Below are 26,289 nucleotides of genomic sequence, written 5' to 3'. Positions count from 1 at the left end.
TAAAGCTCGAAATAGCTCATCAGCTGCTAGCAGATATCCCTGTGCTATTAATATAGTGCAGTAATCCAACCACTTTGAGCTACACAAGTGTTATTTCATAATATGGCCTCTCTCAAGCTAACTCAAAAGTAATTAACTTAAGGGTAAGTCACTATAATAGCATTAACTCAGTTTAAGACAAAGTCTAAGGCCCTCATATGAGATATAACTTTGCCCCGAAGACAACTCAGGTTCTTTTTTGGATGGTAGCCCCTAACCTGGCTCTTGTCTACCCTTTCACCCAAGTGTGGTGATATACCCAGGCTAGTTGTCCTGAGGTATATACATTAAGCTAAAGCCCATGTATTTTTTATACTCAGACAGGTAATGCACCTACTTTGCAGTGAAGACCCAAGCTAAGCCGATCAAGTGGTGTTAATCCTCCCATGTCTTTCCACAAGTCCCTGTGTGCCAAGAGAAATTCTCCCACAATTGACTGAAAAAGAATCATAGAATGGCTCAGCTTACAGCAGTGCTGAACATCATGGGCTATACTCTTCAGAAGTGCTAGAGCTTAACACAAGTGATGCAGCACCAGTGTGGAATTATCTGAGTACGGCTTTATATTGTGGCCATTCCTACTCGGGCTTGGCTTACTTGAGTAATCAGTCCCTGGTTAACTCTGCAGCCAAGTTATACCTCAAGAAGGGTAGAGGAGAAGGCATAAACCTAATTAATCTTAACTGTGCCCCTTTGATTGTACCTATGTATGCATTATGACAGTCTTTTTTAATTACAAGATCAAATACTATTTTTAGTTAATAAAACAAATGCAAAACCATGTTTCCCTACAAATTTAGATATAGATCAAAGCCTTACATGTTTTTATAATAGCTTTCATTAGATGAGGGAGATAAAACAACAACAAATAAAGTAATAAATAAAATTCAGTAATGATTTTATCTTTACAAACAATGTCAATTACCATTTTCTCTTTGGGTACAGTCTCTTATCAGTCTCTGCTATAACTACTGCCAAGTGGACATGTCCTTTAAATTCTGCTATATATTATTGTTCAGACTTTAAAAGTGTAGTAGTCCCATGCAGTCATCACAGTTATTAAAGCTCCTTACACCAACAAGGCTTTCTACAACTCGCAGAACAGACAGTGCACAGCATCTCAAATATTGAGTTTGTGCAATTATTCAGATAAGCCACATGGTTTGTTTTACAGTCCTTTCTGTCTCTTGCAGCACATTGCAGTAATGCGTGACTATTTTTTAATGCAAAAAATGAACGTTCCCCTAAAAAGCCCATTAATTCAAAGCTATGATTGAGCAACACACATTAAAAGTCAAGAAGTACGGTGGTTCCCTTCTTGTACCCAAGCAGTTTGAACATGGCCATATTTAAGGTATATGTTTTAACAAAAAAAATTCCATATACAGCACCTCAAAATCACTCCCTTATGTTTTCAGAAGGCTTTGTTTCCCATGTTTTTTGGGCAAGTAACGTGACAATAGAAAACAGTGCATGAGCCAAAGGAGACTGTGATACAGTTGCTGTGGGGACCACAAGTTTGTATTTCCTGACATTTATGCTTGTGCTGGGTAAAGCTCAGATATAACATCATATTAGCGAGTTTTTATGCATTTACTTATAAAAAGCAAAATCTCCATTCAGACCCAAACTCTGATAGAACATCAAGACATTTCTCATTGTGTAGGAAAATGACACCAAGGAAAAGGAATTTCACTCTTCTCAGGGATCAGCACTGCTGGAGTACTGCATGGGCAGCTTTATAGCTCTGCCGTCACCGACTGTATACAATGGTGAGAGATCTGACTGTCGGTGGAACAAAGGTTCTATTGTGACCAGCTGGCTAAAGAATTTCTTCAGTCACTGTGACTCCATCACAGAAAATTAGGCTTACAAGAAAACATTGAGCACAGAGTGGGGATACAAGATGCCTGCGTCAAAAAGAGTGATGAAGGGAAAGAACCAGGCCAAGCTGACACAGCAGCTCTTTTTCTATTGTATTTTTGCATGCCCCCCAGTGTCATCTGATTGAGTAACTTACTGCATTCAGTTTCATAAGGAGTGCAGAAACAGATCCTAGAGTTTATCGTGGGGTCAGAATATGAAATCAAGACTTATCCGAATCTGCTAAGCCAGCAGGGACTTTATTCTTGTCAAATTTCCATGTGGGTGATATCCAATCACCCGCCCAAATTGCTAGTGGAGCTTTCAGTGGTTTTGGCTTCTTTTCACCAATGTAACTGAAGCTTCTGTACTTAATTAATTATTTTTCCACAATGATAACCCCAGCAATTAAGCATTAGTGTCTTTTTTAAAAAATTGGCTGTACAGTGTAAATTTTCTCTGGGAAAATTTGGATCATGGTTACTGTGCATGTATGATTTCAGTTATTATGGCTACACATTTTAGGATTTCTTTTACTACTGTGTATGCACTGTGTGAAGCAGATTGCAGCTTTTAGAGCCACAGCTGTGTACAGGGGCACTCAAGTAGTACTCAGCCTGTGGCAAACGGAGGCAGGCACAATGTCTCAGTATGCTGAAGGAGCATACACAAGACTGGCCGTTGATATATCCTGTAGCAGAGTGCTGCAAGCAATACCTCCCACCAGTGGTCCTTGTAGTATGTCTTGTGTTTGAGACAGCACTAAACATTTCTTTCATTAGCATTCAGTGAATGCACGGTGTAGGATTCTAGCTACTCCTTGCACAGGAGCACAAAAGGTGAATAAGGACTCGGTGTCATCCTCTGTCTATCTCTGACACATCACTTGAGGAATGATCATTGTCTGGCAATATGTACGTTAAACTTGAGAAAATTAGAGACACCTCTATATTTTTAATGCGCTTAGTTTTATTCTATGGAAAAATGAAATTTTAAATAAGGACAGATCATGTAATCATAAAAAAATCATTTGTTGAAGAATCGTTTAATCTGCTGTAACTGGCATTTTTGAATGTATTTATATATTCATTCTTAATTTCTCAGAATTTGTGTAATCAGAAAAGTAATTTGTAGGACAAAGATGTACTAGAGGTATACTTTTGAGACTGAATATTTCAAGCAAATTTTAACAACATTGGCTCTGCATTTCATCAAATCTCATCATTCTGTGTAGCTTGATTTTCCATGAACGACCACTTGAGTTAGCCAAACTTGTATTTTGACAAATATATGTTGAGACTAGCAGACTTACCTGGCATTGTCCAGGTCCTTAAAGGCAAGGGGCTGGTGGTGTGGGGGATGCAGTATTTGGGGCAGAGCCTGGAGATGAGGGTGAGTGCAGGAGTCTAGGGGCGAGGTGAGATGAGAGTGAGTATTGGTGGGTGGGGATGAGGATGGGCTATGGGTAGGGGGTCCTATCCTACATGGGCTTTTTCTTTCTCTAGCCAAGCAGCCCTGGGGCATTTTCTCTCCCCCATTTCCTCTTCCCCCCCCCCACAACTGGCAGGGGTGTCTTCTCTTCCCTAGCCCCTCCCCAGCTATCGGGCATTTTTAACCCCCGCCGCCCCCGGCACTGTGGCCAAGGGCTGAGAGTGGGGGAAAGGGCTTAGGGAAAGGGGCCTACTTATTTAGTGTGCTTGCAGGCAAGATGGCAGAGTCCCACCCCTGCTAGCCACTCCTTTGGTGGTACTGCTGCTCCCAGTGGTCACTCTCATATTGCGTCCCTCCAAACAGCAGCCCCTCCCTTTGCATGTTATGGAAAACAGTCCTTATCCCAGGGCTTCCAGTTGTCCCGGCACAACCACACCTTGACCTGGCTTTAAGTTAGGAGAAGAGCAAGCATACCAAATTTGGTGGCCCTAGATCTTACTATTTTGAAGGAGTTCTTGAAGAGACAGACTCACAGGCACTCAGACAGACAGATGCACTCTAAAATATATAGAGAGATGATAGCTCCAGAGGGTTGATATTATGGATGACAGTAACCTCATTTGCAACCAAACAACACATTCACTTCCTGTGGCCATCTCAGGTTCTTCTAACGAATTTGTGCTGTGATCTATGGCTGAACCAGAGTGAAGTGGAGGGTGCATAAATTGAGGGGTAAGAAAAGACAGTGGAAATGTGAAAAGATAGGAGTGTGCAAACCTATCCCATGCAAAGAGATTTTCCTGGTTTCTGGGGCAATCCCAGGGAGAATCCACTCCATGATTCCCAAGCCTTTTGCTGGTCCCTTTTGCTGCCTGCCATGTCCTATAGGAGACAGGAACATATGGCCTTTTATTAGCTAAGCATATTCCTAAATGAAAATCTGTTTACAGGATTATACTGTAGCTTACACTCCTGAGTTCGGGGGGGGGGGGGCAGTTTAGGAAGGAGCAGCGCAATGTGCAACCAAGACTAGTAAGTAAGCTGTATGAATGGCCCTCCGTCTCAGATGGCTACAGTCGTGGGCAATCTATGGCCCATGGTCCACTGGGGTTCTGCCTGTGGCCCATGCATCCCCTGTCTGTTCTGCTCCCCCATGCGGAAGCCCTACACGTCCTACTACTCCCACTCCCGGCATTTTTGGAGCGCCATGAATCTGCTGATTCGCGTGCCATCCCTGCGTCTTCCCCTTGCTCCCAGAACTTGAATAGTCGTGAGTAACTGATTCGCAGCAATTGAGGGAGCACAGGAACTACTCTCAAATGACTTCTCCCTGGTGGGAAGGAGCAGAGAGCCTCGAATCTGGTCCTTCACATGGTTCGTGAGGAGTGTGCCCCTTTAAAGTTGCAATTTGTTAGCTCCTGCCATGGAGGAAAAATGCATCTTGCTTGCACTACTCTTTCTCTCTTCTAACACGGGATTATGTCAAAATGGTAAAAGGGTTAAATTTGAAAATGGGTTTCCACACAGCCCCAAAACCACATTTTCTTAAAAATATCGACAGGGTTAAAAATCATTAGGAAACCGGGTTATTCGCTCTCTGCCGTATAAAGAAACCATCCTTCATCACTCACTATCTCTCTTCTTGACTCTTAGTACCACTAAGATTTAATTTCCCCCCTAAATTTGCAAAACTACATGGAAAGTTAAAAAAGAGAGGGTATGTCTACACTACAAAGTTAGTTCGAACTAACAGACGTTAGTTTGAACTAACTTTCATAGGCGCTACACTAGCGCTCCGTTAGTTCGAATTTAATTCGAACTAACGGAGCGCTTAGTTCGAACTAGGAAAACCTCATTTTACGAGGATTAAGCCTAGTTCGAACTAGCTAGTTCGAATTAAGGGCTGTGTAGCCCCTTAATTCGAACTAGTGGGAGGCTAGCCCTCCCCAGGTTTCCCTGGTGGCCACTCTGGCCAACACCAGGGAAACTCTTCTGCCCCCCTCCCGGCCCCGGACCTCTTAAAGGGGCACGGGCTGGCTACGGTGCCCGTGCCAGGTACAAGCCTGCCAGCACCCAGCCAGCAGACCCTGCACCTGGCACGGATCGAGCCACACACCCGATGCTCCCCAGCCCTCCCCCTCTTCCCGGGACCAGGCTGGCGGCTCCCGGGAGCTTGCCCGGGACAGCAAGAGGCGGGCACCCGCCTGGGCTAGTGCAGACATCGTGGACCTCGTCCACGATCTCCGCACTAGGCACAGGAAAGTGGCTGTCTAGGGCAGGAGAGCTGCCAGCCTGGCCACCCAGGACCAGGTGTGCATGAGAATCAAGGGGGTCCAGTGAGACCCCCCGACCCTGAGCCCTGAGCTTACAATGGCCGTCCTGGGTCAGACCAAAGGTCCATCTAGCCCAGTAGCCTGTCTGCTGACATCGGCCAACTAAGTTAGTTTGAATTAACGTTGTAGTGTAGACATACCCAGAGAGAGAGAGAATATACAGGAATGGGAGGAAAGCAATTGCTTTCAGCTGCCTCCTTGTTTCTATAGTACAACAATTTTCACTATATCTCTATCTCTAGTGCAGTATTTATTGCAGCTAGTTTGTGCACTTTCCCCTCCCTTTTCCTCAGAAGCGAGATCCCGTGGCAACACATCTCCAAGATCTTTTGCAGAAAAAATTTCTCTCATGTTAGTGTGAAATGAAACCCCTTTATTTGATGTCTGAAAGATTATCTGGTGTTTAGTTGGAAAATCTCAGAACAATTATCAAGGGATTTGTTTCTCTTTATTGCAATAGCAATAGGCAATGCCTATAGGAGTAGTAAAAGAGGCAATAGCATTATACAGTGTTATGGTAGGAAGAAGCAACTGTCCTTCCATCAGTTCAATATAATTTCTTGGTGAGGTTTGACTATGTCTGCACAAGGAAAGAATGTGTCACAGAGCTGCTGTCTTTTTATATCATGCAGGCTGTTGCATTTGCATGGCAAAGGAGAAGTGGTGATTGCCAGTGACTTGTTATAGTTTGAACTATTCAAAGTTTCACGATTGAATTGCAATTCTCTCCCCCACGATTATTGAAACAAATATTTGTTTTTGACTGTTACAATTGTCATTGTCTAATTCCTATGATATGGTGAATTTTCCCCCCCTAACTCTGCTTTCAGCATTGCATGCTGCTGCCCTTTCGGGCCATGTCAACACTGTGAAATTGCTGTTAGAATATAGCGCACAGGTAGATGCATCTGATGTAATGAAGCACACTCCGCTTTTCCGAGCCTGTGAGATGGGACACAAAGAAGTGATACAGACACTCATTAAAGGTCAGCTGTCATAAATTTACAAATCCATTCATGGAGTTAAAATGTTGTTGTAGGTAGATTGTAAAATAAATGGCATTTCGGGGCAAAAAGAAGAGCTCAAAATTAGTTCAGTAGGGAATGATTAATGTATGGTGCATTTCATAGAACAGTAAGTAGTATACGTAAGTTGGACTTCCCTGGCTAAGTATCATCCAGAGGCTGACTGATCTTGAACAAGGGAATTTGTCGAACCCGGGGAGGTCAATTCTGGGCCTTCTGCTGCCAGCCTCTGGGCTCTCCTGGGGAGCCACCAGCCTCTCTGTTGGGTCCTCCTGTTGGCTCCGCTATTGGCTCTGGCCCACCACCTGGACTTCCTTCCCCCTGGCCCTGGCCCACTAGCGGGGTTGGTTCCTCACTGCCAGCCCCCTGGACTGGCTCCACTCCCAGCTGTCAAAAACCTCTGCCATTGGACTCCCAGAGAGATTCAAGCTGTGAATAAGAATGATTTGCAGTGCATTGAGAGAAGACAGAAAAAGACCTCCTGTCACCATAATTCTCTTCAAGTACCCTTTAATCTCCTAAAATCGCATAGTATTTTTTCTCTTTCCTATAAATGAGATCAATTTACATTTTATTTATGATTGATGAAATGGGTTCAGTAACTGTCTTTGAACATTTAAATGGCTTATATGTTAAAGAACAGCTGTATCGGAAACTTTTCTGCTATCATTACTTTTATATGTTTTTTCCTGTGACTTTTTATTGTAAACAAAATTTATTTTTTAGAAAAGTTTAGAAATAATAGAAACTACAAAAGAAAATCGTAACTACACAGATATAGTCATATCATTTTAGCTGCCAGCAGTTATAGAAACATTGCATTTAATCTACACTAGGGATGTTATTGGTTAAACAGTAGGGGCTGGAGCAGCCTTCCTGCTTGCTGTAGGCAGGGGCGCTCCAGCCCATCCAAAGCAGCCCCTGTCTGTGGTGGGGGAGCTGCTCCAGCCCATCCACAGCAGGTAGTGCTCCCCTTCACCATTTAATTGGTTAAGCAGTTAAATATAATGTTTAACCAGTTAACCAATTAAACAAGATTTTACATCCCTAGTCATAAGCGATCTCTCTCCTGCCATCCATCTCCACCCTCTGGCAAACAGAGGCTAGGGACACCATTCCTTACCCATACTGGCTAATAGCCAGTAATGGACTTAACCTCCATGAATGTACCTAGTTCTTTTTTAAACCCTGTTATAGTCCTAGCCTTCACAACCTCCTCAGGCAAGGAGTTCCACAGATTAACTATGCTCTGTGTGAAGAAGAACTTCCTTTTATTTGTTTTAAATCTGCTCCCCATTAGTTTGATTTGGTAGCCCCTAGTTCTTATATTATGGGAACAGGTAAATAACTTTTTCTTATTCATTTTCTCCACACCACTCATGATTTTATATACCTCTATCATATCCCTCCTTGGTCTCCTCTTTTCCAAGCTGAAAAGTCCTAGTCTCTTTAATATCTCATCATATGGGACCCGTTCCAAACCCCTAATCATTTTAGTTGCCCTTCTCTGAACCTTTTCTAATGCCAGTATATCTTTTTTGAGATGAGGAGACCACATCTGTATGCAGTATTCCAGATGTGGGTGTACCATGAATTTATATAAGGGCAATAAGATATTCTCCGTCTTATTCTCTATCCCTTTTTTAATGATTCCTAACATCCTGTTTGCTTTTTTGACTGCCGCTGCACACTGCGTGGACATCTTCAGAGAACTGTCCACGATGACACCAAGATCTCTTTCCTGATTAGTTGTAGCTAAATTAGCCCCCATCATATTATATATATAGTTGGGGTTATTTTTTCCAATGTGCATTACTTTACATTTATCCACATTAAATTTCATTTGCCATTTTGTTGCCCAGTCACTTAGTTTGGTGAGATCTTTTTTAAGTTCTTCACATTCTGCTTTGGTCTTAACTACCTTGAGCAGCTTAGTATCATCTGCAAACTTTGCCACCTCACTGTTTACCCCTTTCTCCAGATCATTTATGGATACGTTGAATAGGATTGGTCCTACGACTGACCCTTGGAGAACACCACTAGTCACCCCTCTCCATTCTGAAAATTTACCGTTTATTTCTGCTCTTTGTTTCCAGTCTTTTAACCAGTTCTCAGTCCATGAAAGGATCTTCCCTCTTATCCCATGACAACTTAATTTATGTAAGAGCCTTTGGTGAGAGACCTTGTCAAAGGCTTTCTGGAAATCTAAGTACACTATATCTACTAGATCCCCCTTGTCCACATGTTTGTTGACCCCGTCAAAGAACTCTAATAGATTAGTAAGACAGGATTTCCCTTTACAGAAACCATGTTGACTTTGCCCAACAAATTATATTCTTCTATGTGTCTGACAATTTTATTCTTTACTATTGTTTCAACTAATTTGCCCGGGACTGACGTTAGACTTACTGGTCTGTAATTGCCGGGATCACCTATAGAGCCCTTTTTAAATATTGGTGTTACATTAGCTATCTTCCAGTCATTGGGTACAGAAGCTGATTTAAGAGATAGGTTACAAACCATAGTTATTAGTTCAGCAATTTCACATTTGAGTTCTTTCAGCACTCTTGGGTGAATGCCATCTGGTCCTGGTGACATGTTACTGTTAAGTTTATCAATTAATTCTAAAACCTCCTCTAATGACACTTCAATCTGTGACAAGTCCTCAGATTTGTTACCTACAAAGGATGGGTCAGGTATGGGAATCTCCCTAACATCCTCAGCCATGAAGACTGAAGCAAAGAATTCATTTAGTTTCTCCGCAATGACTTTATCATCTTTAAGTGCTCCTTTTGTATCTCGATTGTCCAGGGGCCCGACTGGTTGTTTAGCAGGCGTCCTGCTTCTGATGTACTTAAAAATATTTTGTCATTACCTTTTGAGTTTTTGACTAGCTGTTCTTCAAACTCCTTTTTGGCTTTTCTTATTACATTTTTACACTTAATTTGGCAGTGTTTATGCTCCTTTCTATTTACCTCACTAGGATATATTCTACACACATTTTTCCTCTTTGGCTTTTGTGGAAGCAACGAGTTGTGGATATAAAGTGGTCAGGGCTATCTGAATCTATGAATCATTATAATTGTATTATTATACAATTTAAGTTGTATCAGACCAAGCATATTATTGGCTTTAACCAAACCAGTTTTGGTTTGGTTATAGCCAAAGTTTGGTATATTTTGTGGGTGTTTTATGGTTTCTCACCGCATTTTTAACTGTTGTAAGAGCACCTTGAATTTAATTTGGGTAAAAAAAAATTACATGCTTGAATAAAGAGAAAGGGAATTCTGTAAAAGCTCATGACAATGTGGTGATTCTAGTGGTAAAAGTTTGAAAAGCACTTACGTCCAATTTTCAAACATGACTTAGGCACTTAGAAGCCCGTATCTCATGAAAAGTCAAAAGTATTCAAATGCGTAAGAACAAGATTTTCAAAGTTACTTGGGCACTTAAAGATATAGATAGACACCTACTGGGATTTTCAAAAGCACCTGAGTAAGTTGGATGCCTAACTCCCATTGAAACCCCTAACCACCCAAGTCACTTTTTAAAATCGGCTTCTAAGTCATGCAGGAGTTTTTGAAAGTATTACCCATAGTCTTTTGTTTATCAAAGGTGTTGCAAGCTGACATAAGCGTAATCTCCCATTTCTCTTATGTGCAAAAATACTTTGGTGTTTTTATTGCTGATGTTCAAATGTTGTTTTGCTATTACAGGGGGAGCAAGAGTTGATTTGGTTGATCAAGATGGCCATTCTCCTCTTCACTGGGCAGCTCTGGGTGGAAATGCTGATGTATGTCAAATTTTGATAGAAAATAAAATCAACCCAAATGTGCAAGATTATGCAGGTAGAACTCCTTTGCAGTGTGCTGCATATGGGGGCTATATTAACTGCATGGTCGTGTTATTGGAAAATAATGCAGATCCAAATATTCAAGATAAAGAGGTATGTTGTCCTTCACTGTGTCATTTAAGTTGTCTCAGACCAAGCATAAATTGAAAGTATCTTCTGGTTATTCTTTTCTTTTCTGCAACAAGGTGGTATTAATCCTTGTCTTTTCACCCAGTGATATGATGAATCTGTATTCACTGCTATTGTAGGGGAAGGAATAGCAGTCCTAAGACTACTTTCCCTGTGTATTTCACATTTTCAGGGCTTGAGCAAAAACTATTATTTTAATATGCAGAATAAACTGAAGATACAAATTTTCCATATTGTCTTTGGACTTTTCCATATAAAGCTAATATCTTAAAATTATCCTTTAAAATATATTTTACTTGTTTTCTTATTTAAATATTTAACAATATTTTGTAATCTATGCTGTGTCGCTAGCCTATGTTAGTAAGGATAGAGCAAGTGATATACAGCAAATTTAATGAAGGAACTGCAGCAATTTTTTGTTTGTGTGAAGCTCTTAAGAGTGAAGGAAAACCTTACAGTTTTTGTATGTTCCTCTGCTCCCTCCTGTAGGTGCTAAATGAAACTTGGTGATTTTGTGTTCTAGGACGAATTGTCTGTTGCTGTGAATTGGCACAACTCCATTGGAGTCAATAGAATTGTACCAGTTTATACCAGCAGCGAATTTGTTCCAGTATATTAAACTTTTACCTCACTGCTTGAGAAATAAACACTCATCTCACAGTCAGTGTAATGTAACTTGCCGCAGAGGTTTCCTGTTTGGAAAGTCGACTTACTGTGGCCTAAAATTTGGTGCTGCAGTGTTCTGACAAGGATGTGCTCTAGGTATTACTTGCGGGCTAGATCGTGGACCTTGGTTTCAGGTGATTTTTGTTACATCAGTAGTTCACAGCAGCTGGAAAGTTACCCTAAAAGACAGCTGAGGATTCTCCTGACATGAGATAAGCTTTGGGAGGCTTAGAACTGGCACAGAAGCCTCTGTGCCACCTGCTCCCCATGTCTCTTATACAGGCAGAATGTTGAGAGTCTGCCGAAGGTGGAGCACTGTGCACTCTGCTGCTACACTGATTCATGGCTCTACAAGACTACATTTACTGGTGTGGTTTATCTTGGGGCCTTAGACCAGTCTAAATTACAGATGCCTGTTATGGTCCCAATTGGTCCATGAGTTCAGGAGCAGAAATAAGGCTTAGAGCCAGATTTCCTTCTGCTCTTCTTAGCATCACAGAGTGCAGATTCTTCACAACTGAAAATTTGTACCTGATCTAGTTTTAAAAATCTTATTGGTGATTTTTCCATGTAAATTCTCTTTTTCACTGGACAGGATGCATTTATGACCAAACAAGTGACGCCAAATGTCCATTTGAGCCCTGAATGACAATACCATATGCTATTTTTCTTTTGAAAATATAAAGCAGCTATTAAACTTTCTTATTCATATATTTTTTATTTATTATTTATAGGGAAGGACTGCTTTACATTGGCTGTGTAACAATGGCTACCTTGATGCTATAAAGTTGCTGCTGGGTTTTGATGCATTCCCTAATCACATGGAGAACAATGAAGAGAGGTATAGGTTATTAAGCATATTATCTTTTAATTTAGCAAATCTGCTTGGTTCTGCTTTGTATGTCACATGTTCAGATATTTATTGTCCGAGAAACATGAGCTTAAACATGTGTAAGAACACTGGTCTAAGCGTGGGACTGAACAGTAGTTAAAGTATGCTGTTGAAGACATTTGATTTTCGTATAAGGCTGTTCAAACTCTGTTCCTCTCCTAGCTTCACTGGGTTTGTATGTGTGATCCTTAATCCCACATTGAGATATGTTCTACTTATAAATACACTGGCGCTGTTTCAGTTCCTTTGTTTCTTTTACTGTTTTAAAAGACAAGGACAATAAATTTTAAAATACTTCTGTTAATAGAGAACTATAATTAAGAACATAAATGCTCAATCCCAGAAGCTGAAGAGTTAAGGCAGCAACAACATTCCAGTAAGTCAGCCACATTGCACCTACAGGTGACCCGCGACTTACAACCACCTGACCTACGACCCCCTGCACTTACGACTGCCTTGCTCTGGTCCCCGGCACAGCCCAAAGCCGGCCCTGGGAGCACTCGCGCTGTGCCACCTTCCTCTTGCACAGCCCCCAGCCGGTCCTGGGAGCAGCTCACGCCATGAACTACAAGTCCTAGGAGGCAAAGCGGGCCAGGAACAGAACCCCCATTTTCATCATTGCACCTATGGGAGTTCAACTTATGACCGCTCGACTTACGACGGTTCTCCAGGAACCAATTAGGTCGTAAGTGCTGGGGTCGCCTGTACTATACATAGTAAGCCATACATTTAGGAGCATAAGCAAGAGTCTTCTAAATATAAATGCACTCCAGAATTGTGCGTATTTAAATATTCAACCTTAATGTTGCATTGATAAGTGATGCTATATTTGCATACATCAAATAGTGTGTCATACTGCCAAAATCTATCTAAACTGGGGATGAGTGAACCTTAAAAGGTGCTGAGCTCTAATTCGATTTTAATGGATTGACTTTCAGATATATGCACATGCACATGTTAAGGCATTTTTTTGAGGTGCCCTTATGGTAAGGAGGCATCCTTTTGTTCTTTTCTAGCAGCACCTTTGAAGGGAGGTTTAGCAGTTTCTCCCTTTGCACAAATTGAGAGACTTAGAGTTAATATTCAGAGCTCCAGAATATAAATAATTGCAACTTTAATATAATTTTAAATCTAACTACCAGTCTTCTAAAATTCAATTCTAAGTACTAGCTCCCACTGAAAACTAATTAATAAAACAAATTGGTTTTTCTAGACCAAACTTTTAGAAATAGAATGATCCTAAAAACTTTCAATAATGCCTTTTTAAAATAACAGACTGTCATAGAACATTATTTTCTGTGAAGAGATGGAACATTTCAGGAGCAAAGAAGACTTTTGAGAAAGGCAAATTGGAGACAGGAGAAAGTTAAAATGAGATCAGTGATTTTCTACAAATATAAACTGTGACTCCTTCAAGTGCTGGTTCCCTTGTCTGTTCCACACAAGGGAACAAGTAGGCTCTGTGCTTTTTAGCATACGGCGTCCCTTGGTCCATTTCTGTGTAGTTGCTCTCCTCATAGTCCAAGCTGAGAACGTAAGAGGCTTTGTGGATCGACACCTGTCCAGTTCCTCTCTTACTGCTGGTCAGAAAGATTTGAAGCAAAGGGGGAAAGAGTGGGGGTAATGGAATACAGATAGGGACCGCATATCTGAAAAAAATCTCCAGGTACAGGTAAGTAACCTCTAACTCCTATGTTTTAGGAACCTAAAAATATGCATTAATATCTTTTTGTATGTTAATGAAAACTATTCAAAACAGCAGGTAATATCGGTCCAAGAGTTATTTCAAATCTTTGTCTCATTTAATGTGTTATCAGCAATACATCTTGACCTACAAATCTCCATGCTATGTCATTGCCTTTTATTCCTATTGACATTTCTCTTCGGGCACTCTAATCTTCCCATCAAACCATCACCATATGGCAAGTCCAATTGTGCTGTCTGTCTTTTCTTCCTGTCTGTATCTGCAGTGAATCTTTACTGGTTACCATCAAAAAGAGCCTTAATTTTACTACCTCATGCATTGACACTAGCTGAATAACTTGATACACTGTATAAGCATCTTTTTTTTTTCCTGTTGCCACTAATATTCAATTAATAATTGTCTTTTCCTAGCATGTGCACTTCAGTACAAGTGGGGAGGTCTTTGTAGATTTTGCTGCCCAATACTATTTGTGTGAATTTGCCCTGAAATTTTGAAAAGTGCCTAAAGGTGTGTGTCTAAACGGCAGTAAAACATCAGGAGCTGGCCATGTCAGCTGATTCAGGCTCTCAGGGATCGGTCTGCCAGCCTCTGAGGGAAAAGGTCCAAGAGTCTGGGCTCCAGCCTAAGACCAAATATCTACCCTGAAATGCTCTAGCCCAGGGGTGTCCAAACTTTTTTCAAAGAGGGCCAGATTTGATGAAGTGAACATGCGTGAGGGCCGACCATTTTGCCTGACATTCTTTGAACCATTAAAATTAAACGCAAATTAACTATTTTATGCAAAGTTTATTGCAAACGGCATACTTTTCATTTCGTCACATGGATGACAAATCTAAACAGGTGTTAAATCACTCTGCCTTTCATATATGAAGGCCAGATGAAAAAAAATCCAGGAAGCTGAAATATATGTCAGGAACATTGTAAAGTACATTACATATTATTGGTACTAAAGGTTGTCTGTCAACTTTTAAGTTCAGAAAATATGAACAGGAACATAACACCAAGTATACATGTTGTGTCCAAATATATTTATAACTGATTTAGACCAACTGACATTAACTGAGATTTTACAATGTATTCATCTCAATACATATGGATTCGTTGGGGGCCATAAAAGATAGATATTGCCAAATTACCTGTGGGGCCATATTAAACTGGAACACGGGCCGCAATTGGCCCGCGGGCCGGACTTTGGACATGCCTGCTCTAGGCCAAGCCCCGTGAGCCTGAGTCAGCTGACCTGGGTCAACCATCAGTGTTTATTACAATGTAGACATCTCAAGTGACTTAGTCTAAATCCCATTGAAAACTAGTGGCACTTGGTCTCCTAAATGGCTTTTGAAATTGGGACTTAGTCTCTTGAGGTTTCTTTTTTTAAAATTTACCCTTAATGCCCTTGAAAGTGTGGAAAGAATACCAATGGCTATAGTTGGTCATAATATTGTCTGTCTTTCTATTACACACCTCTGTCAAACACTTAAACCTGTGCTGCCAAATGACTGCTATTTCTGTTTTGTCCCCTCTTTGTCAAAACTATAAATTAAGTAATTACTGTATCTATGTGATATTGTTATAACGTAGATAAATATTTCCTAGCTAGGGGATAAAATGGGACCAGCAAACTCATTTTCGTGTATGATCTAAACCAGCATTTGAAATCAAGTTCCCAAAAGGGATATGCTTGTGCAAATAACACCTCATGCCACCTAATCTCACATCATAGGCACTTACAAATTTAAGTGAGGAACACAGTGCATGTCACAGAGGACATATTTGTAAATGAACCTTAAGGAACAACAAAGTCTTAATTGCTTGCTCAAATCCATTTTTTCCTTTAAGAAATACGTTAAGTATGGAATCTCTCAGATCTTCAGAATTTGGATAAGTCATTCTTTGAAAAAGGTGTTAAATACTTTCTTTATAGGAGGATTCCACATGAGTGGAGCTTCCATCTCATTTTATAGACCAAAAACATATATTGTGACTCACAATCTAATCTACACACTTGTTTGTGTTCTTGCTTTAGATACACTCCACTTGATTATGCACTGCTTGGCGAACACCATGAAGTGACTCAGTTTATGTTAGAACATGGTGCCTTGTCTATAGCTGCCATACAGGACATTGCTGCCTTCAAAATCCAAGCTGTCTACAAAGGATACAAGGTTAGAAAGGCTTTCCAAGACCGAAAAAATCTTCTAATGAAGCATGAACATTTGAGAAAAGATGCTGCTGCCAAGTAAGTCTGACACATGTAGAGAGCAAAATGAAGTTCCTAAAAATGAAGTTGTAGAAGACAATAATAGTTTACAGATGAATTGCTGTTTCTTAATCTCTTTAGAAATAGTCTTTTTTCCCTTCAAGGAAAATAGAGTGTTCCCCCAGATGTTGTATAGATAGGTACATTATGTAATACATATATAAATTCAGGGATTTTAAAACTATCAAATACTTCTGGAAGCTTTATCACTATTATGGTGATGGATAACTCTGATACCTTTATCTCTGTTTCTGAGGGGTTGGAGAGACTTGCCAGCTAATCAGTTTCTAAATATTTGCCCATGACAATCCTTCTCTCTATTAAGCTTAGCTGTTTTTCAGTACTTCGCAGTTTAATTTTTATTGAGCATGATAGAGCTATTGTTCAGACCTCTCTCAAGATCAGATTTTGGTCCAATAAAAGATATTATCTCATCTACCTTGTGATCTCTAAGGCTATGTCTATGCTGGCGGGTTGTTGCTCCAGAAGTATGCAAATGAGGCTAAGCGTGAAATATCGCCGAGCCTCATTTGCATATCTAATTAGCCACCATTTTTGCGGAAGACGCTCTTGTGCCAGAAGGAGCTGTCTACACTGCCCCGTCTTGCACAAGAAAAACCCTCTTGCGCAATGCTGTTATGCAGATTATTTTCAGAAATAACAGCATTGCGCAAGCGGATTTTCTTGCACAAGAAGGGGCAGTGTAGACACTCCTTCTGGTGCAAGAGCCTCTTCCGCAAAAATGGCGGCTCATTAGATATGCAAATGAGGCTCGGCAATATTCCACGCTTAGCCTCATTTGCATACTTCTGGCGCAAGATCGCGCCAGTGTAGACATAGCCTAAAAGTGTGAACTAACAGCAGTACAATACACAAAGGACTAGAGGAGTGGAGGATAGAAACAAAGTGGAAAGTTAAGAGTGAGCACAAATGTGTGTGTGTGTGTGTGAATGACTGAGTGAACAGGCAAAAGTCTCAACAGAGGAGCAAGAAGTGAAATACAGGATGAAAACAAAAAGAAGCTATAAAATCTGGAACTCAAACAGATTTTTCACATGAATAAAAAGAGTTTACCATTACCGAACAGCAAATGGAACTTTTAAAATTACCTGTCTGTCAAGGGCAGGCATAAAATGAATTTTGCCCTTCCCTAATTTTTAAGCTTAGATTGTTAAAGCCACATTAAATACCAGTTTATAGCAGAAGTGCAAGGCTAAATGAAGTATTCTATTAGCCACATAACAAGGTAAATTAAAAAGAGAACAGAAGTCAACCAGATAAACAATGCCCATCTTCCCTCCAAACATCTGCAGTACAGGCAGTCCCCGAGTTACGTGGATCCGACTTATGTCGGATCCGCAGTTACGAACAGGGCCGTCTCCCTGGTCTCCAGCAGACCAGGGAGAGGAAGCAAAGCGGCGGAGCATGCGGGCAGCGGACAGCTCCGGACGCCTGTGGTACAGCAGCTGGGGCGCTGCCGGTTGGTCCCGTAGCACCGCTCTGGGTGCTACTGGACCAACCCGGCAGCACCCCAGCTGCTCTGCCCCAGGCGTCCTGATTCAGCCACTGCTGGTCAGTTTCAGCAGTGGCTGAATCAGGATGCCTGGGGCAGAGCAGCTTGGGTGCTGCTGTGTTGGTCCAGTAGCGCGGAGGAGCAGCGGCGCTACTGGACCAACCCAGCAGCACCCTAGCTGCTCTGCCCCAGGCATCCCCAAGTCAGCCGCTGCTGAAACTGACCAGCGGCTGACTACAGGAGGCCCGTGCCCCGGGCTTCCTGGAATCAGCTGCTGATCAGTTTCAGCAGCAGCTGACTTGGGGATGCCTGGGGTTCTTAAGTTGAATCTGTATGTAAGTCAGAACTGGCGTCCAGATTCAGCCGCTGTTGAAACTGATCAGTTTCAGCAGCGGCTGAATCTGGACACCAATTCTGACTTACATACAGATTCAACTTAAGAACAAACCTACAGTCCCTATCTTGTACGTAACCCGGGGACTGCCTGTATATCTGATGTCCATATCCTATCTAATCTATATAGGATGTTTCTATATTGCCCATGACAGTAATGCTGAATTACATCTCTGTATAGTGGTTGTTCCTAGTGTACATCTTCATAGGAGATTTTGTCCTTCACTGTTCCTTGATACTATGAAGCTCTGCATGTTTGGTTTTTTAGCTCTTCGCTTTGGTTACGCTGGAAAATCCTTAACAAATACGTGATTTGTATAGGAGTTCTCTGTGACTTCCTCCAGCAGCTTGTTCCACATCCTATTTTCACATGTTTTGAATCATAGAAGAATGGGTTTGGAAAAGACCTCAGGAGGTCAGCTAGTCCAACCTCCCCTGCCTGCTCGAAGCAGGGCTAATCCCAAATAGCTCATCCTAGTCAGGGCTTTGTCAAGTCTGAATCCACAATTCAAATGCTATTTTATAGGTCTCTGAATTTTCCAATATAAATATCTATTGGTTTTTATCATATGGAGTCTCTTACTAGTATTTAAAGAGATAATACAGTAAAACTCCATTAGTCCGGCATCCAATGCTCCGGGACTCCTGATGGTCCGGCACCATCAGGAACCCGGAAGTGCTGGGGCAGCCGGACAGGCTTCCCCCATTCAGCTGCAGCTGAAACTGACCAGCAGCTGAATCGGGGAAGCCGGGAGCAGAGCAGCTGGGGTGCTGCCGGGTTGGTCTCGTAGCGCTGCCCCTCGCGGCTGCAGGACCAACCCGGCAGCACCCCAGCTGCTCTTGGGGACGCCTGGGGCAGAGCAGCTGGAGTGCTGCCGAGTTGGTCCCGCAGCACCAAAGGACGGCGCTGCAGGACCAACCCAGCAGGACCCCAGCTGCTCTGCCCCAGGGGTCCCCGATTCAGCCGCTGCTGAAACAGATCAGCGGCTGATTCCAGGAAACCGGAGCAGCTGGAGTGCTGCCGAGTTGGTCCAGCAGCACCAAAGGACGGCGCTGCGGGACCAACCCGGCAGGACCGCAGCTGCTCTGCCCCAGGGGTCCCCGATTCAGCCGCTGTTGAAACAGATCAGCGGCTAATTCCAGGAAGCCCAGAGCAGAGCTGCTCTGCCCCGGGCTTCCTGGAATCAGCCGCTGATCTGTTTCAGCAGCGGCTGAATCGGGGACCCCTGGGGCAGAGCAGCTGGGGTCCTGCCGGGTTGGTCCCGCAGCGCCGAGGGGCAGCGCTACGGGACCAACCGGGCAGTACCCCAGCTGCTCTGTGCCAGGCATCCCCAAGAGCAGCTGGAGTGCTGCTGGGTTGGTGCTGTAGTGCCGCCCCTTGGCGCTGCGGGACCAACCCGGCAGCACCCCAGCTGCTCTATTGCAGGCATCCCCAATTCAGCTGCTGCTGAAACTGACCAGCAGCGGCTGAATCAGGGACGCCTGGGGCAGAGCCAGACTATCACAAGGGGGGGCTCTGAGGGGTCTGGAGTGGCACCCCTCCCACCCCACTCCAGACCCCTCATAGCCGCCCCCCCTTTTGATAGTCCGGCATATCTGATAATCCGGCAGCCCCGGGTCCTAAAGGTGCCAGATTATCGGAAGTTTACTGTATTGTTAAGTGTTTGTAAATAAACATTGGGTAGGCATGAAATTAACTTTGTGTCTATTTTATGAAGTTTTGTAACCTGCTCTGAAATGTAAACAAGCAGAATTAAGGATTCCATAGGCAAGAAAGGTAAAAGTGGTAAGTGTCATATACTGTGGGGATTATACTATACAGATGATCCACACGTTGTTTTTTAAATTAGAAAAGTACTTTAAAACTGACATTGGATTAGAAAGCATGTAGACTAAATGATTTCTGTAATTTAAATAATTATACATATATAAAGATGAATATGAGTGACCTTCTACCTTAGGGTATGTCTACTCTAGCCCCCTAGTTTGAATTAGGGAGGCTAATGTAGGCATTCGAAGTTGCAAATCAAGCCCGGGATTTAAATATCCCGCGCTTGATTTGCATCTTCCCGGCCGGTCGCCATTTTTGAAATTTACAAGTCCGGACTAACTGCCCATGTCTACATGCGGCAGGGACCTGGTATTTTGAATTAAAAGCCTAAATCGAACTACCTGTTATTTCTCCTGCAAGGAGTAGTTCAGAAGTATTGTCAGCAGCAGATATGCAAAAGCGGCAATTTTCAAATTTTGGTGATTTGGATGCCTTATTTTCATTATTTGTAAAGGGAGTTGTACAACTGAACATGGCTCTGAAAATCTCAGCCAAAAAAGTTTTCTCAGAAGCTCTTTCAATATGTTTAACCCTAGTGGAATATTTGTAGAGAGGTTCCTTAGATCTGTACAGGAGCTTAAGAGAACGATTCTCAGAACAGCATCAGACATGCAGAGTGGGGTTATTGTCTCCTGAAACTTCCTCTATGTGTCTGGAAACCATTTCACTTTATTCTCTGTTGAATATGTCTGCTGCCAAAGTCAGAAGATTTCTTTGAAGAAGTCTAGGATGAACTCACATTATAGATAATGCTTTATTATATATACATTAATTGTGTTGCACCGTACAGTTGGGTAACGTGGCCTTTTTTGGACTGAGTTTGATCTCCACTGTTGTACTGATTATTAGTCATTTATGGCCAATTAGGTCGAGTAATAATAATGGTCAGATCATCTGAATTTCTAGGATGAAATCCTGGTCTTATCAAAACCAGTGATAAAATTCCTAATAACTTCCGGGGGACCAGAATTTCACTTGTGTCAGGATAAGAGGGGAGCCAGCTGGTGCAGGAGCAGGAATGGGCACAGGTTGTAGGAGTCTGTCAGAACTTCTGAACATCTGTTAATCCTCCCAATAAGATAGCAACAGTGAGTCAGCTGGGGTGTCTGCTTTCGTTAGGAGCCTGTATAACCTGCCTCTAGTTAATCCCTTGCTTATAGATTGGCTGGAACCTGGTTCATTGGCCTGGGCCTGTTTTAGGATTTACAGGTAATTACCTCAGATGTCTTGCCAGTTCAGGCTCAGGAATGACTTGTCTCAGGGTATAGTTTGCAGCGTCCCTACATATGGAACTCCCCTGTATAGTAAGTGCAAGATCCATTCATAGAGCAGCTGAGTCTGATCAAAATATCTTAGCTAATAGCTAATAATTTTCTTTTTAACATGCAATGCTGTGCTTCTGTCTATATAATTTGGATCTCATTTGGCCAAAACAATTTATTTTCCGACTTCCGATGGCACTGGGGTTTTGAAAAGTGTTACCTGTATCTACAAAATTTCATAATGCATCATTCTTTCATTGTGATCTTTGGATGTATCTGTTACTCTCTTATGTGTGTTTTAATTTACATTTTTATAACATTTATGATACTGTTTCTGATCGGTTGAAAATAAAAGAAACAAATTATATCAAGTAGGGGAAAATATTCACTTAAATGAAATTGAAATACAATTTGAGCATATATGCATATCAAGTTATCACATATAAGAAATTGTATCTAATTGCAATTTTATGATCTGTCATAAACTGGAGGGGACATTATGTTATCACCATTCTGTGAATCCCATCTGTGCATTCTACAGTTAAGCTTGGCAATGTTTTACTCCTAGTTACATACAGCCAGCTAATATCCCTCTTGATCTGATAAACTTTCTCTCCAGATAAATGTAGACAGCATATGGGAATCCTGAATGCTGGTGAACTGTTTCATAGGTTAAAACAAAATAGATTTCAACTAACGTATTTAAAACTCTCTTCTCAAATTTTAAATTTTTTTAGTTGCATATAAATCATTGTACAAGTTGTAATGTTCTTGTGTAGTTTGTTTTTAAAATGTTGGGTACTTAATCTAAAAATGGATAAGGATAGACAAGGATGGTTGAGTTAAAATGGACAGGAAGTGTTTTGTTCAAGAGTATGCAAGTATTTTGTTCAAGAGTGTATGTGGCAAAGTTCAACAATCCTGCCATGCTGCATATAAGATCATTTGCTCTGATGACACACATTAATTTCTAGAGTCCTAACTGGATATCCTGTTCAGTAAATACCTGCTATTTGGGGGCTTTTGTTTAGTCTTGTGATTTCATACATTCATGTATGATAGTCGATTGAGAACTAGTGAACTTATTAGGGTCAGCTCCAGAGTCCTATTTGCAGAATTGATTGCTGTCTGCAGAGACCAGATGGGGCTGGCTCCTGGCAACTAAGCATCCCCAATTTTTTTCTAAAGTCTTTTGACATGTGTTCTACAATCTACGCTTTTATTTTAAAAAGTCTTTTTATTTTAAAAAAATCTTAATGTTACAAAGAAATTATTGCAACCTATGAACCAATTTAGTCAGTGATATCTGCTCGAGACCTCGAACAGCCAGATGCAGATAACAAAAACTGAAGAAGGAAGACGTGTTACGAGGAAATGAAATTATGACACTGTAATTCCAGAATAAAAAACTTGTTCTTGAAAAGGAGAAGAATCTGATAAAAGTTCACAGTTGTGGAATACGAATTAATTAATAAAATGAGATACCTGCAATGTCAAGTTATGAGAGGGAAGTACAGAAATTTTAAATCAAAATGATTATTCAGGCTGTATTATGCAGCCAAAAGTGTCAGGAATCCCAAAGAAGAAATAATCTGTCAATAGGGTTTTTTTCACTGATCCAGCAACCATATCCCAAGCCATTTACACAATCTGCTGTATTGTTATTAGCCAAGGGAAGCAGCATAGATATCCCATGTTAAAACTCCATTTACAGAGGAAATACCACCTCAAATGTGGAAAGACCCTAAAACAGAAGAGGCTCCATAACTAAGAAACTCCAGGCTATATTGAGAGGCCGAACAAGATGAAAAGCAATATTAATTCTGACACTTGCATGATTTTAATTATTTTTTTCAACTACTGAGGCTTAAAACTGGGATGATGACAACAATCAGATCAATTTGTCTCATGTTGTTCTTCAAGTAGTGTCCCTAGTGTCAAGTAGCTCCATATGGACCAGTGTCTGCCTCCTTGCACTGTTGATCGGAGAAATTTGGTAGCAATGTCCATTTGGCCTGCGCATGCGTTGCCCCCTCCTCCTGCTCTGCCTCAAGGCTACCAATGCTGTGTGTCCCTCTGTGCGCTCCACAACCCACACTCCTACCTTCTACTTTGAAGTTCTCATAATAAATTCTGAGGTAGAAAAGGAACTGAGGAGTGTTTGCCTGCACAGCATTGGTTAGCCATGTGGCTCGGGATTACAGGGCTTGTATTTCATTGTATGTGTTTGTGCTGACACTGGAACTCATGCACTGGGACCCTTCCACTGCATGGGGTTCTAGAACCTGGGCACCAGCCCAAGGCTGAATGTCAACCCTGCAACAATACAGCCCTTACCTGAGCCCAAGTCAGCTGGCATAGGCCAACCAGGTTTTTTTTTATTGCATTGCAGACAGTAACTACCACTGTGGTCTCTAAGGGAGGAGGTCTGTGTTGCAGCTGAGAGTGAGCCTCCCAGCCCAGGTAGACAGACTTGAGCTAGCACACTGAAAGTAGCAATGATTTTGCAGTTCCAGTGGAGAGTTGGGTTAGTCCCACAAATAGGGATGTTAAATATTGGTTAATTGAATAGTCAATTAACTTTATGAATTCTTATTGGTTACTTGACTATAGCCCTGTTGGTAGGGCCAGCAACCAGTCCCCTTCAGCCCCACTCCTGAGGAGCCCCCTGTCACTACATGCTGCTGCCTCTGTATCAGAAGCAGCAGCTCAGGGTGCCAGGCAGGAGCTGGTCCATAAGAGGAGCCAGTTTACAAAACAGCTCCCCTTGTGGCCCAGCTGCCTGTCTCCCTGCACTGCTGCCTCTGATACAGAGGCAGCAGCACAGGATGGCAGCAGCCCCTGTCTGGGGCAGGGAGCTGAGAGGCTGAGCTCCCAGACCGGGCATGAGCCAGAACTGAGCCAGGCTGCCTGCCCACCTGGCTCCTAATACATTTTAATTGCAGAGCTGCAGCACAGATGGGTCATGGACCTGGTGTGGTCCCGGATCTGGGCTGCTGGCCAGCCTGCTAAAAAATGTACTGGCAAGGAGGAGGGGAGGAGAAAATGCATGTAGTCTGTAGCATTAACCTACAAACTTTTGCTAATCAACTACATCCCTACTCACAAAGTCAGACTCAGGGAATCCGTTGGGCTTGAGACCTCAAGCTGCCAACCAAGACAAAACATCCACTCTGCTGTTTTTAGCACACTATCTTGAGCCCTGCTAGCATAAGTCTATGATCTCATCTAGGAGGCTCATTCTCAGTTGCACTGTAGACATCCCCTAGATATCGTCAGTAAGACACTGAGTATTTGCTCACCAGACGCGGGCAGTTATTCCGGGCTAGTCAGTTTCCAAAATGGCGACCATCCAGGAACATATTAATGAAGTGCAGGATATTTAAATCCCGCGCTTCATTTGCAATTTTGGTCACCCACATTAGCCTCCCTAGTTCGAACTAGGGGGCTAGTGTAGACGTACCCAGAGAGGAATGAACTACCCATTCATCTCAGCAGGTTGTTAATAATGAACCCTAACAAGGACAGCTTAAATGGAAACATTATTAACTGTTTCACTTCTGATACATTAATTAGCATAAATCCAGGCTAATTTCCTTCTCTGTTGTTGGATGTAGTGGCAGATGTCAGGGCAGGGCTCAGTGAGGTGACTGGTTACGGTCAAGGTGTAAGGAATGAGGAATTCACCTCCTGCTATCTCCAAATTTTAAAATCGCCCCCTCTGCTTCCTGGAAAGGGGAGAGGAAAAAAGAGAAGTGTCTTTTCCCAAAAACCAACGCTTGAATTTATTTTTGTTTGTCAAGACCCTCAAACTACTTTCTTTGCCTTGGTGGGTGCCAAAAGACCCAACTGTCTCCCATTCAGCAGTCAAAACATCCAGCTTCTGCTCAACAACTACAACAATGTAATTATGGATTTTCAGTACAAAATTCTACAGCACATTCCAAATTAGGGGGTTGGCACAGTGTAAAATAAATTGAATTTAATCTCAAAATAAATAAAATAAACTGCAAGGTATACACTCCTGATTGGACTGAAGGAAAGTGACATTCAGCTGTGCAGTGCCTCAAAATTCAGAGGTTCCCTCCTCCTCATTCAGGCATCTGATGCATAATTGTCTAACTTGAAACACAGAAGTCCTTTTACATGTTTACTAGAAGATTTACCTGGCATCGCTTAGATCCTTAATTAGTTTTTTTTTAATTAAATGAAAATGCATGTGCTTCATTTAAATTATTGCTCTTTGATGGGTCTGGGGATAAGGGTTTCTGTATGCAGGCTGCCCCAGGGAGAGAGGACTAGCTCGGCCCTCTCTCCCCACAGCAGTGTGGGGCCAGATGAGAAGTACCTCTCGATGGCTGCGGCATCTCCAGTGGGCACAGCCAGGGGAGGAGTGCTTGTCCTTTGGCTGAGGTCCAGGTTTGTCTTAGGGATATAAGCAAGTAGTCGACTAACCGATAAGCCAGTTACTCTAGTTGACTACTTGCTTCCTCCTCTGGCTGCCTCTGTATCAGAGGCAGCAGTGGCGGGGGCAGGAGAGCCTGACATGAAACAGCCTCTGCCCACAAGGGGTCCCAGCTCCTTGCTGCCACAAAGCAGCCCGTGTTGGTAGTGGCCCGGAATGACTGCAGACAGAGGCTGCTCTGGTAGCAGCCCCTGTCCTCTGAGACTCCTGTGGTCAGAGGCTGCTACTGCGAAGCAGCACCTGTCCCCGGTGGCCTGCTGGAACCTACCCCATGTACTAAGAGCCGGGTGGGCAGGCAGCCCTGCATTTAAAATGCAGAGCTGCAGCAGGCGTAGGTCCCAGAATCAGCGTGAGCTGGGACTGAGCTGGGCTGCCTTCCCTTATCAGCTATTGAAGTAGTCGAATGAATTTGGGGATGGGTGGAGCTTCAGACCCTCCACCCCCTTCCCTCCCTAAAAGGCACATGGATGGTGGGAGCATCAGGCAGTCCTAAGGGGGTGTGCCTCCATACAGCCTCTTCCATCAGCCTGGTAATTCTCTTTTCTGGTATTCTCTTTTCGTACGGTTTTATGAGAAGCAATCCCATTCCAGGTACATCCCATTTTCCTGGCACAACCAAACTCTTACAT

The 26,289-nt window shown here is 42.5% G+C and overlaps 1 protein-coding gene across 6 annotated transcripts in view; it reads left to right on the top strand.

Moving 5' to 3' along the window:
- INVS (inversin) overlaps nt 1-26,289 on the top strand; it is a 158,447-nt gene that overhangs the window by 97,159 nt on the left and 34,999 nt on the right. For 5 of the 6 annotated variants that reach the window (XM_075921590.1, XM_075921587.1, XM_075921586.1 and 2 more), the window contains 4 exons: nt 6,497-6,652; nt 10,408-10,637; nt 12,074-12,180; nt 15,963-16,175. In XM_075921590.1, coding sequence (XP_075777705.1) covers nt 6,497-6,652; nt 10,408-10,637; nt 12,074-12,180; nt 15,963-16,175 — 706 coding nt within the window. The remainder of the gene's footprint in view (nt 1-6,496; nt 6,653-10,407; nt 10,638-12,073; nt 12,181-15,962; nt 16,176-26,289) is intronic. The other variant, XM_075921589.1, reaches the window with a different exon arrangement.

Source organism: Pelodiscus sinensis, chromosome 2 (assembly GCF_049634645.1).
Source record: "Pelodiscus sinensis isolate JC-2024 chromosome 2, ASM4963464v1, whole genome shotgun sequence".
In the NCBI taxonomy this organism is placed as follows: Eukaryota; Metazoa; Chordata; order Testudines; family Trionychidae; genus Pelodiscus; species Pelodiscus sinensis.
This window is presented reverse-complemented; position numbering and strand designations above follow the sequence as displayed.